This window comes from Callithrix jacchus, chromosome 15 (assembly GCF_049354715.1).
Source record: "Callithrix jacchus isolate 240 chromosome 15, calJac240_pri, whole genome shotgun sequence".
Classification (NCBI taxonomy): domain Eukaryota; kingdom Metazoa; phylum Chordata; class Mammalia; order Primates; family Cebidae; genus Callithrix; species Callithrix jacchus.
Window position 1 is genome coordinate 15,632,380 of NC_133516.1, and position 19,865 is coordinate 15,652,244.

At 41.6% G+C, this 19,865-nt stretch overlaps 1 protein-coding gene across 2 annotated transcripts; it reads left to right on the plus strand.

The window, feature by feature from the left end:
* The first annotated feature begins 1,661 nt into the window (after positions 1 to 1,661).
* Positions 1,662 to 12,766, plus strand: FETUB (fetuin B). Of its 2 annotated transcripts, none has more exons than XM_002758157.6 (7): positions 1,662 to 1,984; positions 2,311 to 2,421; positions 3,776 to 3,863; positions 6,678 to 6,847; positions 7,906 to 8,007; positions 11,146 to 11,229; positions 12,143 to 12,766. In XM_002758157.6, exons 1-7 carry the CDS (start codon positions 1,760 to 1,762, stop codon positions 12,506 to 12,508), a joined length of 1,146 nt encoding a protein of 381 aa, XP_002758203.4. In that variant the 5' UTR covers positions 1,662 to 1,759; the 3' UTR covers positions 12,509 to 12,766. The 2 variants fall into 2 exon arrangements, with proteins under 2 accessions (XP_002758203.4, XP_035130600.1); XM_035274709.2 differs by lacking the exon at positions 1,662 to 1,984 and adding an exon at positions 2,853 to 2,920 and having other exon boundaries at positions 2,307 to 2,421.
* Positions 12,767 to 19,865: the final 7,099 nt, after the last annotated feature.

Here is a 19,865-nt window from a genome sequence, read left to right on the forward strand (position 1 = left end):
CAGCAACCAATAGAATGGGAAAAAATGTTTGCAATCTACCCATCTGACAAAGGGCTAATCTACAAAGAACTAAAACAGATTTACAGAAAAAAACAAGCCCATTCAAAAGTGGGCAAAGGGCATAAACAGACACTTTACAAAAGAGGACATATATGAGGCCAACAAACATAAGAAAAAAAATGCTCATCATCACTGTCATTAAAGAAATGCAAATCAAAAGCACACTGAGATACCATCTCACGCCAGTTTGAATGGAATCATTAAAAAATCTGGAGACAACAGATGCCGGAGAGGATGTGGAGAAATAGCAACATTTTACACTGTTGGCAGGAGTGTAAAGTAGTTAAATCATTGTGGAAGACAGTGTGGCAATTCCACAAGGACCTAGAAATAGAAATTCCATTCGACCCAGCAATCCCATTACTGGGTATATATCCAGAGGATTATAAATCGTTCTACTATAAGGATACATGCACACGAATGTTCACTGCAGCACAGTTTACAATAGCAAAGGCCTGGAACCAACCCAAATGCCCATTGATGATAGACTGGACAGGGAAAATGTGGCACATATACACCATGGAATACTATGCAGCAATAAAAACGATGAGTTTGTGTGCTTTGTAGGGACATGATTGAACCTGGAAACCATCATTCTCAGCAAACTGACACAAGAACAGAAAATCAAACACAACATGTTCTCACTCACAGGCGGGTGTTGAACAATGAGAACACATGGACACAGGGAGGAGAGCACTACACACTGGGGTCTGTTGGGGAGAGAGACAGTGGGGGGTGGGGAGGCAGCAAACCACATTGCCATGTATATACCTATGCAACAAAATTGCATGTTCTTCACATGTACCCCAAAACCTAAAATGCAATAAAAAAAGATAATTGTCTTTTGTGTGGTTCCAATAAGTCGAACCTTTCTGAACCACAAATAGAAGCTCAAAAAGAAGTCAATAGTCCCAACCACTGTGTTGCTAGTGTTCCCACCCACCTGCCCTTCAGTATCTTTCTCTTAGCAAGAGTATCAGGTTTGAGTCTCTTAATAAGTTTGCTTCCATACATATAAAGGGAAGAATAGGCTTGAAATATGATGAGAAAACTTTTGATGTCTCTGACTTTTTCCCCTTAAGTAAAGTCATTGTTTAAAGATAACCTACATGACAATAAGTAGAACATTTTCCACCCAGATGGCTAAAGGGCTTAAGAATCTCATCTGTGCTTCTGGCAGATGACCGTGGGGTTCAACCACTGTGGGGTTCAACCACCTTCCTAGTCTAACAAGGGCTTTGCACGCAGACTGTCAGCCAGGAGGTCTGAATTCACCAAGCACCACTGGGACCTGATATAACTATTAGAGTGGCTAAGATCTCCACAGCAAAGGTGCTAGGGTAGAGAGGGTGAATGGCACAGTCCTCCATATTCCTATTTAGGAGGGGACCTGCAAATCAAAATCTAATCATAAGAGACTTGAACAAATATTATGATTTCTCAGGAAACAGTTGGGAAACCAAAATTAGTTTGTATGCACAGGTGGATATGAGGTTGCTCAAGGGTCTAAGGTTAGAATCATTGGCAAATTCTGTCCAAAGTACTGACTTAGGAAAATCCAAGTTCAGAATTCAAGGTAAACTTGATTAGCACTTCCAATTATAACAAAACTGCTCAAGTCTGCCTTAAAGAGGTTTACAAGCCGGGCAGTCCCTGCAGCTCCACAAACTGACCCATCCTTGGGCTTGTTCTCCACAGAATGGATCTGCTCCTTCCCCTGGCTCTTTGCACCCTAGTCCTGTGCTGTGGAGCAGTGTCTCCACCCAGGCCGGCTCTCAACCCCTTGCCTCTGCTCTCCCGAGGCTGCAATGACTCAGATGTGCTGGCAGTTGCAGGCTTTGCCCTGCGGGACATTAACAAAGACCGAAAGGATGGCTATGTGCTGAGCCTCAACCGAGTGAACGATGCCCAGGAGCACAGACAGGCAAGTAACAGGCATGTGGGCAAGCTGGAGAGACTAGTCAGGGTAGGGGAGCCCAGAGTCACATGATGGGAGGTGCTTTCCGAATTGGAAGCCCTGCTGAGAACACTGTTCTCCTCTGCCAGGGTAAGCGACAACGCACTTGCCGTTAGTAAAAATAAGTGTTAACAGTGATCCCATTCTGACACTTGTGTCGGGTTCAACGGTGTGTAGGGCATCTTCACAAACATCCTTTGGCTTTCCCATAAAGCGGGGATTTTTTTGTGTGCAGTCTTTCTGGGTTTCTGCTTCCTGTGAAACATGTTGCATTTCTCCACCCCTTCCCACAGGATGGCCTGGGATCTCTGTTCTATCTCACGCTGGACGTGCTTGAGACTGACTGCCATGTTCTCAGTAGGAAGGCATGGCAAGACTGCACAGTGAGGTTGTTTCATAAATTGGTGAGTGCTTGTTTTCATAAACCATTAAGGGCCCTAGGGAAGGCAAGTAGGTGCCTCTTTCTACAGGGTCAAGAAATGTAGAAAGAAATGTAGATTGCTCAATGTCTGCCATCTTTCAAATGTCCCACTTTATAATCTCCTGGCAGGTGCCCATGAGTTTATTTTAATGCTCTAGACAGAACAAAGTTTAACTCATGAGAGGGGTTTCTGAGAAGTCCTATTGAGGTCATACAGAACAGAATGGAAAGGCTGCCCCCAGGACTTTTTTTTTTCCCTCCAAGACCCTCCTTTTGGCTCTGAACCAGAGTTTAAATTGTGAGAAAAAGACCTGAGGTGTGAGTATCCTGGATGTGGGGTTAATGTAGACTGCAGAAGCAATGGAGGTAGAGCTTTGTCTACTTGTTTTATTTGGTTTTGTTTTGTTTTAATAGACACTGATGTGAGTTTTGAGGGGAGGAAAATGGATGACTTGCAGTATGAAAGCTCTCAAGAGTGCCATGTAAGGATTTCCTGAAACCACAGAACATAAGTGCTGCAGAATTAATCTTTTAAAGATGATCATAGAAGAGACGTGAAAATAGATAATCCATTTCATTTGATTCTTAATTATCCTGGGGTGATTTTCATTAACTGATATAAAACTTTACAATATGAGTGCAGGATTGTGATATAAGTGTTTAAAAGCAAACTATTTGATCAAGATATTTTTCCTAATTACGTAGCCAGTTGGTCAAACTGCATCCAGCTTGATTTTGAAAAGTGAACATCCTGTTGTGAATTATGTTTGTTATGGGGACACTAGCTACTAAAACACATACACAAAAAGTGTATACTGACTCTAACATGACAGAAGTTCATTTCTCATATGTGTAAAGTTGAAAGCAGAAGTTCCGGATTAGACAGGGGCTTTGCTCCAGGGGTGATTTGAGACCCAAGTTTATTCCACACTGTGGCTCTAGGCTCTGCCAGCTTCAGCTCACGACTTCCCTGGTCACCTGCTCATCTGTATCAAGCTGTGCACAGAGAAAGAGCATAGAGGACAGTGAGAACACAGGAGACCCTTATGAGCCAGATCTGGAAGTGGTTACACCTCCCTCCTGCTCACCTTCCTGTGGTTAGAACTCAGTTATACACAGTCACACCTGTTGGGGAGACTGGGAAATGTATTCTAGCTGTGTCCTAGGAAAAGCTTAAACAGTTTGATCATCAACTGCAGTTCCTCCCAACCAAAACCACAAAATTTGATCTTAAGTTTCTAATTACTTTAAAAGAACATGTCTGACTTTAATTTTGGAGTTATTTTTAAAGCTCGTAGTTGCATTCACTAGTCATAAAATGTATTTGTTGGTTTCAGGTTTATGGTCAATGCAAAGCAATATTTTATATGAACAACCCAAGTAGAGTTCTCTATTTAGCTGCTTATAACTGTACTCTTCGCCCAGGTAAGAAATCACCATGATTTTGTTAATTTTAATAAAGGATGGAAAAGAGTACTTAATGAGGGCTTTGCCAAGAGTGTATAGGGCATCTCTCATTCTTATTTGCTGCTTATTCTTAATGCCAGTTTCTTAATACTTCCAGTACTTACCTCCCTACTGAAATTCATCCTATACTCCTCCTCTTCCCACAATTAATCTTACTAAATTACCTCAACATTCATATCCTGCATCAGATCTTAAAATTTCAGTCTGACATAAATAGCATAATCTCTGTGACTGTTCCTCAGGCTTCCTTTCTTGCTATCTCTGCCATTATTTCCCAGACTACACCAACTCTACACTCCATTCTACTGGACGCCACACGGTTTTCTGAACACGCACTGCACTTTCCAATCTCTGCATCTTGCTTTTGCCTCTCCCTCTGCTGAGCCTGCCTTCCTCTGATGACCTCTGACCTTGGAACACACCTATTCTTTAAGGACCACCACCATTTTCTTCCACAATGTTCTCTATTCTAGAAAGGAATGGTGCTTTTGTAATCTATATCCCTATAAAGCTTTGCCTAAACTACTCAGGGAACACGTAATGATTTGGGGTCTGAAGTCTTATATCACGTAGAATATTTTATCCCCTTTGACCCAGCAATCCCATTACTGAGTATATATCCAGAGGATTATAAATCATTCTGCTCTAAGGACACATGCACACCAATGTTCATTGCTGCACTGTTTACAATAGCAAAGACTTGGAACCAACCCAAATGCCCATCGATGAGAGACTGGACAGGGAAAATGTGGCACATATGCATCATGGAATATTATGCAGCCATCAAAAATGATGAGTTCATGTCCTTTGTAGGGACATGGATGATCCTGGAAACTATCATTCTCAGCAAACTGACACAAGAACAGAAAATCAAACGCTGCATGTTCTCACTCATAGGCGGGTGCTGAACAATGAGAACACATGGACACAGGGAGGGGAGCATCACATACTGGGGTCTGTTGGGGGGAAATAAGGGAGGGATGGGGACAGCGGGGGTGGGGAGTTGGGGAGAGATAGCATGGGGAGAAATGCCAGATGGTGAAGGGGAGGAAGGCAGCAAATCACACTGCCATGTGTGTACCTATGCAAGAATCTTGCATGTTCTTCACATGTACCCCAAAACCTAAAATGCAATTTAAAAAAAAGAATATTTTATCCTTTATCCTTTCTTCTTCCTTGTTGCACGCTTCCTTACTTCTCACCATGTAGAAGGTGTCAATAATGTTGTTAAGTAAATACATGGACTAGACATGAGGCTGAAACTGATGACGTTTGAAATACGCACATGCATTTACTTGGGGCCTTCCTTTTTTCAAGGGAAAGTCTTTGGAAAGAGAGCATCCACAGTGCGGGAAAACAGAATGTGGTCACCTGTCAAACAACTACCTGTGTGTGGCTCCCCTGATGGATCCTGTTAAAGTGCAAATTCTGATGCCATAGGTCTGGGTCGGGGCAGGGATCCTGTATCTCTAATAAGCTCCAGGAGATAAGAATGCTGCTGGTTGCTTTGAATAACAAGGCAAGTGAGCAAACGTTTTGTTAGGCACAGTTTAAGGTTCCTGGTTATGAAGGCAGGATTCACCTAAGATAAATTAGAACAGCAAGTAGTAAACAGTCTCAGAACTTAAATGGAAGTCATAGATATCAGAGCTATGGGAGGTCAGGAAGTAATAGGTGGTGATGATTCATGAGTGACAAGCTGTGGATATAAGTCTCCCATTTTCTCCCCCAGTCCCCAAATACATGCAGATAAACACAGAATCACTCAAAACAATGTGTTTGCTCTGCAAAAGCAGCTTCAAGATAAATTCTCTATCCTGCCTTCCACACGAGGCTTACTGCCCTCAGCTCTCCCAAATAGAAATTCTGGCTGTACTTGGTGTGATCATTCTATCTAGTCACACAGTGACTTGACCAATTTTGTTTTCTGACTCACTCGCATTTTAAAAAAAAAAAATCTATTTTTATTTTTATTGACAAAAAATAGTTATACATATTTGTGGCATACACAGTGATATTTCCATAACTATCATGATCAGATTGGGTTATTAGTGCATCCACCTAATATAGGAGCAACTGACCAGTTAGCGATTAGACAGGTGCAGACTACATTCAAACCTTTATCACTTCTTTGTGTTGGGAACAGTCAACATTCTCCTTCTAGCTCTTTGGAATTTTATCTTATCGTTAACTGTAGTCATCCTGCAGTGGTCTAGAACACCACAATTTATCCTCCTGTCTAGCTGTGATTTTGTATCCTTTGACAGATCTCACTTGCATTTCTAACCAAACAGGATGTGCTTATGTGCTTCCACCTTCTACTATGTCATTCACTTATCCATTCATTCTACAAGCATTTACTAAGCACTTTCTATGTATCAGATATGATGTTCGGTGTTAGGGACTGAAAGGTAAGTATGACACGGCAGCAATGAAATCTCAATCTTTTAAGACACAGTCTACTTTACAGAGTCAATAATGAGAAAAGATATTGAACTTGTTGGAGGAAAAGGTCCTATATTAATATACTACATCACGTGTCTTTGAACAAAATTCTCAGAGCAAATGTGTGTGAGGTGAAAACTTTGCTTTGCTTTGCTCTCTTTTTTTAATTGTGAAAATAATACATGGTCATTAGGGAAAACACTGCTGACAGCTAACTTCTATTCCAGAAAATGTCTTCCTTGTCCCATCCTTGCCTCTTTACAGTCATATGATTTATAGGATTGAAAGTCAATAATATTTAAAAATGTATGTTATTGGCATCAACAGTTTCAAGAAGAAAGGTTCACATGATGTGTCCTGACTGCCCAAGCCCCTTACCCACCGACTCTTCACATCCCCAAGTTTTGGAGGCTGCCATCAAGTCTCTTGCAAAATACAACAATGGAAGCACATCTAAGCAGTATTCTCTCTTCAAAATCACCAAGGCTTCTAGCCAGGTGAGGCTAAAATGCACAGGCCAGTTACACAGAGTGTCTCATAACTGTTGCTGTAGATTCCTAAGCTGAGAGGAGAATGTCAAGGCACTCATTTTGATTAGAACCAAAATAGCTTTCTCTACTTTACCCATTTTGGTAGACCTGATACACAGTCTATCATGTTTCAGTTTCTAAGTTATTCCATGGCATTTCTACAAGAATCAGGTAACTTGATTTTGCTTCCCCAACCTTAAGGCAAGAAGAGAAATGGACTCCTGGTCTCCTTAGGGGATTGTCCATAGGTCCACTGCTCACTGCTACCTTCTCATACCTGACTCATCATGGATCATTTTACAACATAACTTTTACTCTACGTTAAGGCCTAGAGTGGGTGTTGAATTTTATGGATTAAGGAAAATAAAGCCTCATTTGTATTTAGATTATGTTGATTTCTTTCCTCCTTTTTTTCCCCTCTCTCTCTTTTTTTTTTTTTTTCTTTTTTGAGACAGAGTCGCTCTGTCACCCAGGCTGGAGTGCGGTGGTAGCATCTCAACTTACTGCAACCTCCACCTCCTGGGCTCAAGCACTCCTCCTACCTCAGCCTCTCAAGTAGCTGGGAGTCCAGGTGCATACTACCACACCTGGCTAATGTTCGTAGAGATGGGGTCTCACTATGTTGTCCAGGCTGGTCTTGAACTCCTGAACTCAAAACAATCCACTCTCCTCAGCCTCCCAAAGTTCTGAGATTACAGGCATGAGCCATTGCACCTGGCCTGATACTTCATTCATATGCAGAAAAATCTAAAAGACAATTCTACATAAGGAAAAATCAACTAAGCAAAATAAGGTGTTTAGTGCCCATTCAAATCTTAAAGAAGGGAAGAAAGGTGTGCAGTTATAAACATAATAACTAAATCATGGTACATGGCTTGATCAGTGTGGGGATTTGCAGAACAGATATGTGCATTGACAATGCCTCTGGTGACATATTGTTTCTGCAGATGTAATGCTGCCAAACCTGGGTCTTTTCCCCAGGCGAAATGTTTGAGTTTTATGTCTTAACTCTCGTCTCATAACAGTGGGTGGTTGGCCCTTCTTACCTTGTGGAATACCTAATCAAAAAATCACCGTGTACCAAATCCCAGGCCAGCAGCTGTTCACGTCAGTCCTCTGATTCTGTGGTGAGTTTTCTTGAATGCCTTCATAATTTGAGTGTTCACAGATCATCTTTAAGTGTTTGTGGAACATAAATTACATATGAGGTGTCATAAAGCATCAGATGCTTTTCTTTCTCTCAAGGAGCAACTGACTAATTAGAGATTAGATAGATCCATACTGCATTCAATTTTAAGTGCAATCTCAGTGGTGGGTAATGCTTTGGTCTGACCCAATCCAGTTACATTTGTAATACAGCATGGTGCTCCATTCCACTCTTTAAGAAGGACAAGGTCAAATAGGCCTTCATTCAAAGAGGGATCCAAGAAGGAAAGCATGCCTTGAAGCCATCGGAAACACACCTGGTGGGAATTTAAACTGGCACGATGTGTTGGAGTGCAACTGCCAAAATGCACCAAGAATATTTTTCCTCTCATTGACTCACAATAACAGCTTTATTAAGAATTCACACGTTGTAGAATTCATCTGTTTAAGGTGTACTTGAGTTGTTTTTAGTATCTTCACAGAGTTGTGCCACCATCACCACTTTCTTATTTTAGAACACTTTCGTTAGCCTCAAAAGAGCCTCACACCCACTAACAGTCATTCCCCACTGCGACTTTACTTTGTGGAGTACTTAAAGAATCTCTGTGTACCAAATCCCAGGCCAGCAGCTGGAAACCACTAATGTACATTCTGTTTCTATGGCTTTGCCTATTCTGGACGTTTCATATAAATGGAATCATACAGCATTTGGTCTTTTGTGTCTGACTTCTTTTACTTAGCATAATGTTTTGAAGGCTTCTCCATCTATAAATAGATATAGTTTTACCTCTTCCTTAGCAAATAATGTCTTACTGCACAAATATTGTTTATTGTTTGTCCATGTTGGTGGACCTTTGAGTTGTTTCCTGCTATGAACAAGTGTACAAGTTTTTATGTACACATATGTCTCCATTTCTCTTGAGTATATACCTCAGAGTGGAGTTGCTGTTATATGAAAAAAAAAACCCAACTGTGTTTAACCCTTTCACTCATATACTGTTTCCCACTGTGACTGTATCAGTTTTGCAATTCCATCAGCAATGTATGGGGGTTTCAATTTCTCCACATCTTTGCCAACACCTATTATCATCTTTCTTTTGGTTATAGCCATCCTTCTGGGCATGAATTGGTATCTCATCATGATTTTTATTTGCATTTTCCTAATGACTAATGATGTTGAGCATCTTTTAATGTGTTTATTATCCATTAGTATGTTTTCTTTGGAAAAACATCTATACAAACCATTTGCCCATTTAAAATCCAGCTGCTTATCTTTTTGTTGTTGAATAATAAGTCTTTACATATTCTGGATACAATGTGCTTATCAGATATACACTTTTCAAGTATTTTCTCTCATTCTCTGGGTTGTCTATTCACTTTCTTGACAATGTTCTTTGAACTATAGAAGTTTTAAATTTTGATGAAGTTCTATTTATGTCTATTTTTTCTTATTTTGAATAAAAGATAATGTCATATTTAAGAAACCATTGCCTAATCCCAAATCACCAAGATTTACATGTGTAAAATGCAAGGGATCCAGAATGCCAAAATAATCTTGAACCAAAAGAATAAAATAGGAAGACATACTTCCCAAACTCAAAACTTACTACAGAGCTACAGTATTTAAGACAGTGTCTTGATGGTATAAGAACGATATATAGATCAATGAAATAAAATTGAGAGTAAAGAAATAAACCCCTATATGTAGGTCTATGACACATTTTGAGTTTTTGTACAAGGTGTGAGGTAGGGAGTTCAACTTCAGTCTTTTGCAAGTGAACATCCAATTTTCCCAGCACTATTTATTAAAAAGACTATTCTTTCCCTCACATAGTTGTCTAGGCATACTTCTTGAAGATCAATTGACCATAAATGTTAAGAGTTTATTTCTTTTTTTTTGAGATGGAGTTTCGCTCTTGTTACCCAGGCTGTAGTGCAATGGTGTAACCTCGGCTCACTGCAACCTCCGCCTCCTGGGTTCAAGCAATTCTCCCGCCTCAGACTTCTGAGTAGCTGGGATTACAGGCATGCACCACCATGCCCAGCTAATTTTTTGGATTTTTAGTAGAGATGGGGTTTCACCATGTTGACCAGGATGGTCTCGATCTCTTGACCTCGTGATCCACCCGCCTCGGCCTCCCAAAGTGCTGGGATTACAGGCGTGAGCCACCGCACCCGGCCCAAGAGTTTATTTCTTAAATCTCAATTTTATTCCATTGATCCACACTTCTAAGCTTATACTAGTATAACACTATCTAGAATACTATATAGCTTTGTAATAAGTTTTGAGATTGGAAAATTTGAGTCCTCCTATTTTGTTCTTCTTGTTCAAGATTGCTTTGGGTATCCTGAATCCCTTGAATTTTCATGCTGATTTTAGGACCAGTTTGTTCATTTTCTATTTTTAAAAAGGCAGTTGGAAATTTGATACATTTGATTGCATCAAATCTGTACATCAATGTGGAAAGTACATTATCTTAACATTAAGTTTTCAAATCCATGAATATGTGGTATCTTTCCATTTGTTTAGAACTCATTTAATTTCTTTCAACAAAGTTTTGTAGTTTTCCATGTACAAACCTTTTATTTATCTTGGTAAATTTTATCTCTTTTATGCTAATGTAATGAAACTGTTTTCTTAATTTCATTTTTGGATTGTTCATTGCAAGTGTGTAGAAAGACAATTGATTTTTAATATTGATCTTAAGGAGCTGAGAGTCATTTTGTCTGAGAAGAGAAAACTCAGGTGGAACATACTTAAAGGGCCGCTACATAAAAGATGAAAACAAGTTTTCTAACTGACCCCAAAGTAGAACTAAGGCCAAGAGGTAGACGTTGTACAGACATAGCTTTCCACTCAACAAAAGAACTTTTTGATAAACAGAGTTTTGTTCCTCAAGAAATACTGAGTTTCTCATTGTTGGAGGCAGTCTCACCTAATTTGGATGATTTCTTGGTAGGGGTGATCTAGAAAGAATTAACTCAGAGTCTACCTATTACATGGTACAAGCATAAAAATGTTGACTGGCTGTGTATCTACACAAGGAGAAAGCTAGTTGATTTCCATCTATGACCACTGGTAATACTCACATGACATTGTATTTTTTCTGTCTTTTTAGCCTGTTGGTATTTGCAATGGTAATTGGATCCAAGCAGGTTTGGAAGAGTTTGTCTCTGCGACTTGTGACTTCTTTGAATCACAGGTACTTTTCAATCTAACTGCTTGTCTTTCTGTGAAGAAGAGCAGATTATCTACAGCTACCTGCCACTACCTTACCCCTCCTTTGATTTTTCCCAACCACCTTGCTCACCACTTTCCTCATGCTACCCAGAGGCCACGCCCACAGCGTAGCTAGTCAAAGACCTGTTATGCTTTGTGTTAGTCATGACACTGCCCTGGAGACTATGCAAGACAAATTCGGAAATGGAACTACAGGCTTGGATGTCATTCAAGCTTCTGAGACATTAAATTCAGTGTCCAAAGAAACCCTACCTCAAGCCACAGGGAGAAACCCTTTCCATGAAAACATTCAATACCTTTCCAGAAGTGTTTATTGAGCACTTATTGTAAGGTAGCCTGGTATATTTGAGAGGGCGGTTGAAACAGGCCAGTTGGGATCCAGTTTTGCTCTGGTACCTGTGAGCTGTGTAAAAGGCACATACTCTTTGAGTTTTGGCTGCCTCGTTTATAAAATGGGATTGCAACACCTGCATCATTCAGATCCCTGTGGGAACCAAGTTAAAGGACCCAAATAGAGGGTGCTGTACAGGGCCTGGTACAGAATAAACAATCAAGGAAAGGCACCTGCTGCTGCCACTACTAAAAACAGAAAGATAGCTTGCTGGAAACTTTGAGTGAGTCATTGAACCTCTCTGGGACATTATTCACCTCTGAAATTGTGAAACTTACAGTCAAGCTTCTACAGGTCTTGGTTCCCCTGGCCCTTATCTGTTTTGTTTTTTAATCCTTTCACCAGGAGGTCTATCCCTCTAATCCCTCTACCTAGTCTCCCTTTGAAATGTTCCAACAGAAAGGCACAGATCAGCTTAGGCTGGTACTAGGCATGGGAGGGCTTTCCCTATGGAACTCTGCATTTAAAAATGTTCTCATTCCAGGCTCCAGCCACTGGAAGTGAAAACTCTGCTGTTAACCAGAAACCTACAAGCCTTCCCAAGATGGAAGAATCCCAGCAGAAAAACACACCCACCACAGACTCCCCCTACAAAGCTGGGCCAAGAGGATCTGTCCAATACCTTCCTGACTTGGATGATGAAAATTCCCAGGAAAAGGGCCCTCAAGAGGCCTTCCCTGTGCATCTGGATCTAGCCACGAATTCTCAGGGAGAAATCCTGGATGTTTCCTTCCTCTTCCTGGGGCCTGTGGAGAAGAAGCTGGTTGTCTTGCCTTTCCCCAAAGAAGCACGCACTGCTGAGTGCCCAGGGCCAGCCAAGAATCCTAGCCCTCTTGTCCTTCCGCTGTGAGAATCACACAGAGTCTTCTGTAGGGGTATGGTGCACCACATGAGATGAGAGGCAGTGGAGACAATGGACAGAGACAGAGTGCCCACACATAAAGAGCGGCTAATGAAGGACACCTTTTTGACTCTTCTTGGTCTCAGCATGTTGACTGGGAATGGAAATAATGAGACTGAGCCCGCCCTTGGGCTGCACTCTACCTTGTACACTGCCTTGTACCCCGGGCTGCATCCCCTTCTAAACTGAGCAGTCTCATGCCATGGATAGATGCCTCTTGTATGTCTTCAACCACTCACTTAGAAAGATTCTTATCCTTTCAGCAGTATATATGTGCTCAAATCTCAGCATGAAAGCCTTGCATGAGTAAAGATACTTTCCCTAACACCAAGAGACATATGACACTGAGACCCAGCACAGTTTCAGTCCCTAAATTCCCTTTAATTCCAGGACAGGTATTAGCTGCATATGGCCCATACCATTTCCAACCCTCTACCTCTTTTCATCTGTCTGGAAGTCTCCAGGTCTCAGGAGTGGGGTAATTCACTTAAAACTGGGGCACATGGAAGAGAAGTGCACATGTGGCCTGTGGTAGACACTGTGGGAGTACCAGACCATGAGAGTTCTCATCACTGTTACAATTTCTCCAGGAGACAGAGGAGGGCCCATTATAGGATTCAATTATAGTCTATGTTTTTCATCTTTCAAACACTGCAGGATCAATTTCCCCTCATTCGGTCATATATATGTGCACATGCACACCAGCACACCAGATAGGACTCTGGACATTTTGACAGAGAATTTGCAGATGCAGCTATTGTCCTCTATCCTGGCCGCTATTAGAAGAGGCACATAGGCCTCGGGGTAATTTGCATAAGAGATGCAGACAATATTTGCACTCTGTTCCTCTTATCTGCTTCTCATAAGGAAGTGATTATATGGGGGTGTCATGTGGGGTCTTACACCCTGTTGGTCAGGGTCTGAAAGGAGCAGAATTGTACTCAGGTGGCTCAACTAAAAAGACTTTAGTTGTTGTGGCGTGGTGGCTCACACCAGTGATTCCAGCACTTTGGGAGGCCGAAGCGGGTGGACCACTGGAGGTCAGGAGTTTGAGACCAGCCTGGCCAACATGGTGAAACCCTGTCTCTAATGAAAATGCAAAAATTAGCTGGGCTTGGTGGTATACCATCTCTTCATTCCTTAGGTCTCATTTCTTAGGTCATTGGTTCAAAGAGTCAATGGGAGGCGGAGATTGGAAGGAAGCAGGATGGGAGGAAGAAGGCAGGGTGTAATCCCAGCAACTCAGGAGGCTGAGGCAGAAGAATCGCTTGAACCTGGGAGATGGAGTTTGCAGTGAGCCAAGATCATGCCACTGTATGCTGCCAGCCTGGGTAACAGAGATAGATTCCATCTCAAAATAAGAAAAAGACTTTAGTGAAGGGAACTTGAGTGAAGGTTTATGGCCCAGGCGAAGGGAAGGTCAAGGGATGCTGAGGCACCTGGACAACAACATCAGCAGGGAGCCTTTGCCACCTGATGCTGAGCAGGAGCAGGGGTGGCTGGCTTCCTCCATCTATTGGAGCTGTCATTTGGAGAAGTCACCCTGCAGGTGGAGTGGTGCATCCCATGCAGAACCTGGTGCTGGAGCGGGAAGGAGCAGGGAATAAGCATCCTTCCCTTCCCCTCCCTTCCTGCTTCCTTCCAATCTCCTCCTCCCATTGGCTCTTTCAACCCAATAGTAAACTAGCCAGCAGGGGAGCCTGGGTTATTCAGTTCCCTGGAGCCAGCCTGGGAGACAAGGCCAGGCAGAGAAAGTCAAAGGATGGGCCTGAGGCAAACAGAGAGAAAGCATTACAAGCCCCAGCTGGGGTTTCCCAAGGGGTGCTCTATAAGGCCCTTCCATACTGGTAAAAGGATGGGGAAGGGCCTCAAACTTTGTGGCTCCTCCTACCTGCCACCTCCTTTCTCTTTCCATGGCTTAATTTGTGAAAAACTAGATTGTTCCCATGCTTGCCACTTCCTCACCACCTCTTCATTCCTTAGGTCACTGCAATGTGAATCCATCTCTTTTCCTATAACCCACTGACTTGGTGTTCCCTAACAATCTTTTATTCTAAATTTTAAAAAAAGAAGCATTTCTGTTCACTTTTACTTACACTTTCAAGCATCTGGCAATGCTGACCTTGCTTGCTTTTTAGACTTTTTCTTTTTTTTTTTGAGATGGAGTTTCGCTGTTGTTACCCAGACTGGAGTGCAATGGCATGATCTCGGCTCACTGCAACCTCCACATTCTGGGTTCAAGCAATTCTCCTGCCTCAGCCTCCCGAGTAGCTGGGACTACAGGCGTGCACCACCATGCCCAGCTAATTTTTGTATTTTTAGTAGAGACAGGGGTCTCACCTTGTTGACCAGGTGGTCTCGATCTCTTGACCTCGTGATCCACCCGCCTCGGCCTCCCAAAGTGCTGGGGTTATACGCATGAGCCACCGTGCCTGGCCTAGACTTTTTCAAGTAGACTTTGTCCCACATCCTCCAGGTTTTTCTTCTATCTTTCTGACCACTCCCCTCATGTCCCACCTTGGTTCCTCTTCTCTGGCTCATCTCTCAGATGCTGTTTCTCTGGCTTTCAGTCCTTGATCTTTTTTTCTTACTCTGGAGACTTCAGGCAGACAAGCTAATCTACATCCTTGTCAACAGTTGCAAAATGCTGCATTTATTACTGATCTCAGGCTCTTGTGTTCAAGTCATCAGTAGTTTGCAAACTAACACTAATCTACAACAAAATTTTGGGAGCTGGGTATTTCTAGTTATATAATATTAAGAGTTATCTCAGGTGAATGTTTAAAATGAACATATTCAACAACAGGAAAATGAAAAACCCAAGTTAAAAATGGGTAAAACAGTAAAAAAAAAAAATGAGACCATGTCTTTTGCAGGAACATGGATGAAACTGAAGGTTATTATCCTTAGCAAACTAATGCAGGAACAGAAAACTAAATACCACATGCTGTCACTTAGAAGTGGGAGCTAAATAATGAGAACACATGGACAGGTAGAGGGAAGCAACAGACACTGGGGCCTACTTGAGGCTGGAGGGTGGGAGGAGGGAGAGGAGCAGAAAAACTGTTGGGTACTAGGCTTAGTACCTGGGTGACAATCTGTACAACAAACCCCTATGACATGGGTTAACCTACATAACAAACCTGCATAGGTACCCATGAACTTAAAAGAGAAGTTTTCAAAATAAAAATAAGCAAAAGATTTAAACCTCATCCCCAAAAATATAAAGATGGTAAGTAAACATCTGAAAAAATGCTGAACTTTAGTGAACTTCATATGTCATCAAAGAAATGCAAATTGTAATAACAATGAGATATCACTATGCATCTGTGAGAATGGCCAAAATCCAGAACACTGACAATACCAAACGGTGGCAAGGATGTGGAGCAAAAGAACTTCTCATTCGTTGCTGCTGGGAATGCAAATGGTACTGCCATTTTGGAAGACAGTTTGGCGTTACTTTCAAAACTTAACATACTCCTATCATATGATCCAGTAGTCATACTCCTTGGTATTTACCCAAATGAGGTGAAAACTTATGTCCATACAAAAACCCCCACATAGATATTCATAGCAGATCTGCACATAATTGTTAAAACTTGGAAGCAACAAAGATGTCCTTCACCAGGTGAGTGGATACGTAAATCCAGACAATGGAATATTGTTTGGCACTAAAAAAAATATGAATTTCAGGCCATGAAAAGACATGGAGGAAGGTTAAATACATATTACTAAGTGAAAGAAACCAATCTGAAAAGATTAAGTACTGTATGGTTCCAACTATATAACATTTTAGAAAAGGCAAAATTATGAAGACGGTAAAAAGATCATGGGTTGCCAGTGGCTAGCAAGGAGACAGGGATGGAACATGTGGAGCACAGAGGATTTTTAAGGCAGTGAAACTATTCTGTATGCCACTACAGTGGTGGATACATTTCATCATTTGCTGAAACCCATAGATGGACAACATCAAGAGTGAATGCTAATGTAAGCCATGGACTTTAGATGATAACGATGTGTCATTGTAAGTTCATCAGTTGTAACAAATGCTCTGCTAGTGTGCAAAGGTTTATAGTAGGGGAGACTGTGAGTGCGAGGGGCATATGTAGGGGCTCCACAGGAACTCTGTACTCTCCACTCATTTGTGCTGTCAACATAAAACTGCTCTGAAATAATAAAGCCCATTTTTAAAATAAATTAACAAAATAGGTGGATCATGAGGTCGGGAGTTTGAGGCCAGCCTGACCAACATGGTGAAACCCTGTCTCTACTAAAAATATAAAAATTAGCCGGGTGTGGTGCATGCCTATAATCCCAGCTACTCAGGAGTTGACAAAAACTGTGTTTTCTTTAAAAAGTGACTCCTATCACAAAAAATTAAATGTCATAAAATTCTGTCAACCAGTCTAGTGATTCTCAAAGAAACAGAGATTTACAAAGAGGTCCATTGTAGCATGACTTATAAGAACAAATAACTGGAAAAAATATGCATGGCCAAAAACTGGGGAACGCTGAATACATTAACGCATATATAACATGTAATATTATGTAATCTCGAAAATAATCTTTCTGAAGAATATTTAATGATCTGAGAAAGTCCTCAAGGTATAACCTTAAGGGAAAATACAATATTTAAACCACATATAACAAGGAATTGTTAAAAGTCCTTATCTTGGCGAAGGGTTTGGGGGGCAAAGAATGGAGAAAAGAGGCTTAATTTTTATTTTATAATATTCTAAAATATTCTGTTTGCTTTTTTACTTTGTGCAGGGATTATATTTATGACTAAAAATTGTATACTTAAAAATAACTCAAAAATTTAAAATCCTATAAAAACACAAAAAATTTATAAACCTTATATGGTTTTTATTAATACCTGAAAAAAATAGAGGTTATAAGTAAATACATACTCAACTACAGTGGAGGAAAAGAAACACTTGTATGTACAGAATGATTCTAATGATGCTATATATATATATGTATATATATATATATATATATATATATATATATTTTTATTGCACTTTAGGCTCTGGAGTACATCTGAAGAGTAAGCAGGATTGTTGCATAGGTACATACGTGGCAATGTGGTTTGCTGCCTCCATCCCCATCATCTATATCTGGCATTTCTCACCATGTTATCCCGCCCCAACTCCCCACCCCCTGCAGTCCCTCCACTAGTCGCCCCCAACAGACCCCAGTGTGTGATGCTCCCTGCAAAATATATATATATTACGTATATTCAAATAGCAAAAAGTGTATGAAGCAATTATATATTATAAATAGTTGGTTTTCCTCATGGTTGTAGAATTAGAGGTGAATTTTCCTTATGCTTTTTTTATTTTCCACATTTTTTGCAAAGAGCATGTGTTCTATTATGAGTCAAAAAGCTTTAAAGTATAAAAATTCTGTTAAGTGGCTGGGCACAGTGGCTCACACCTGTAATCCCAGCACTTTGAGAAGCCCAGACATGCAGATCACAAGGTCGGGAGTTTGAGACTAGCCTGACCAACATGGTGAAACCTGTCTCTACTAAAAATACAAAAATTAGCCAGGTATGGCGATACGCGCCTGTAATCCCAGTTACTCAGGTGGCTGAGGCAGGAGAATCACTTGAACCTGGGAGGCAGAGGTTGCAGTAAGCTGAGATTGTAGCACTGCCGTCCAGCCTGGGTGATAGAGCGGGACTCCGTCTCAAAAAGAAATAAAAGTCTGTTAGGTAACTCTTTTTTCTGATAAAATAGCCAGGACACCCAAAATAACCTAAATGCAGAATGAAAATGTTAAGACAGCTGCGTGCAGTGGCTCATTCCTATAATCCCAGCACTTTGGGAGGCCAAGGCTAGTGGATCACCTGAAGTCAGGAGTTCGAGACTAGCCTGACCAATATGGTGAAACCATGTCTCTACTAAAAATACAAAAATTAGCCGGGTATGGCGGTGGGTACCTGTAGTCACAGGTACTTGGGAGGCTGAGACAGAAGAATTGCTTGAACCTGGGAGGCGGATGTTGCAGTGAGCTGAGATGACTCCACTGCACTCCAGCCTGGGCAACAGAGTAAGACTCTGTCTAAAGAAAAAGAACAAGAAAAGAAAAGAAAATGTGAAGATGAAGATTCTACCTGCCTTAGTTTGCCCAGATACCATCTGTGTAAAGTCAGCACTTCCATCCGAGGCCACTCTGTGGTTTCCCTAATGCTAACAGGAACCATCCCCAAAGCCAAATGTCACTTCCTGGATCATCAAGAGTCCTCAGGACAGAATGTCTCTCTTACTTACTACCATTCTGACTCCTCCCGCCCACCCTTAATGTGCTCTCTCCCCTGCAGCTACTCCAGATGCTAGAATGGCATCATGAGTACTGTATCGCTCTTAAAGACTCAGTAAAGCAAGAGGAAGAGGCTCCCTGAGGTACGCTTACTCTCAGCAGATCAGTAATGTAGAAGAATCATATTCCTGTTCTGGATACCTCTTCCCAGCCCCTCAACATTCCCCTCCTTTCCCTACACCAGCATTTGGCTCACCCAGGACACCCCATGTAGGGTGCAGCCAATATAGCCATAATTGAAAGGCTTCATTAAGGAGCTCAACTGATAATAACAAACACTCAAAATAGTTTTTGTTTTCATCAGGAGCTTTCCCCTTCCGCACTGGGTTGTAGCCTCTTAACACCCGGAGCAGATTCCCTACATTCCTGTCATTCTCAGTTACAATGGACTGGTCCCATTGGGTATTTAAAAGCCAGGGTTACTGACATTAAAAGTTCATTGGCAAACATTATTCAAAACTCATTAACCCTGTGACTTGTGGAAATGAGGTCTACTTTTCAAATACCTCCCTTTTCTTTCTCTCTTCAAATCCTTTCCCTCTCTTCAGCTGTCTCTAGAATCCCAGTAATTCTCAACCTTGACTGCACACACTGGATCACCTAGGAGTTTTAAAATGACCCATACCAGAGTCCACTCCCAGAGATTCTGATTAAATTGTCCTGGAGGGGGCCCTTGACATCAGGACTTTTTAAAGCTCCTGGGGTGATTCTAATATGAAGCCAAGTCTGAGAGACATGAATGTGGACCCTCACAGATACTCACGGTAGAGGCAGAACAGGGAGGAATGGCGATGACGCCTAACTGGCTGTGGGTAGTGAGAATGGAACCTAGGCTGATTCCCTCTGGTCCTTTCTGATGCTGCTGGCTCTTCTGGTCTGAGGGTTACATGTAGGTATATGGGTTTCTTCTGAAGGGTGAGGGTAGGCGGTCAGCTATATCAGAGCCCAGTTCCCCCACTGCTGATCCCCTCTCACAGTG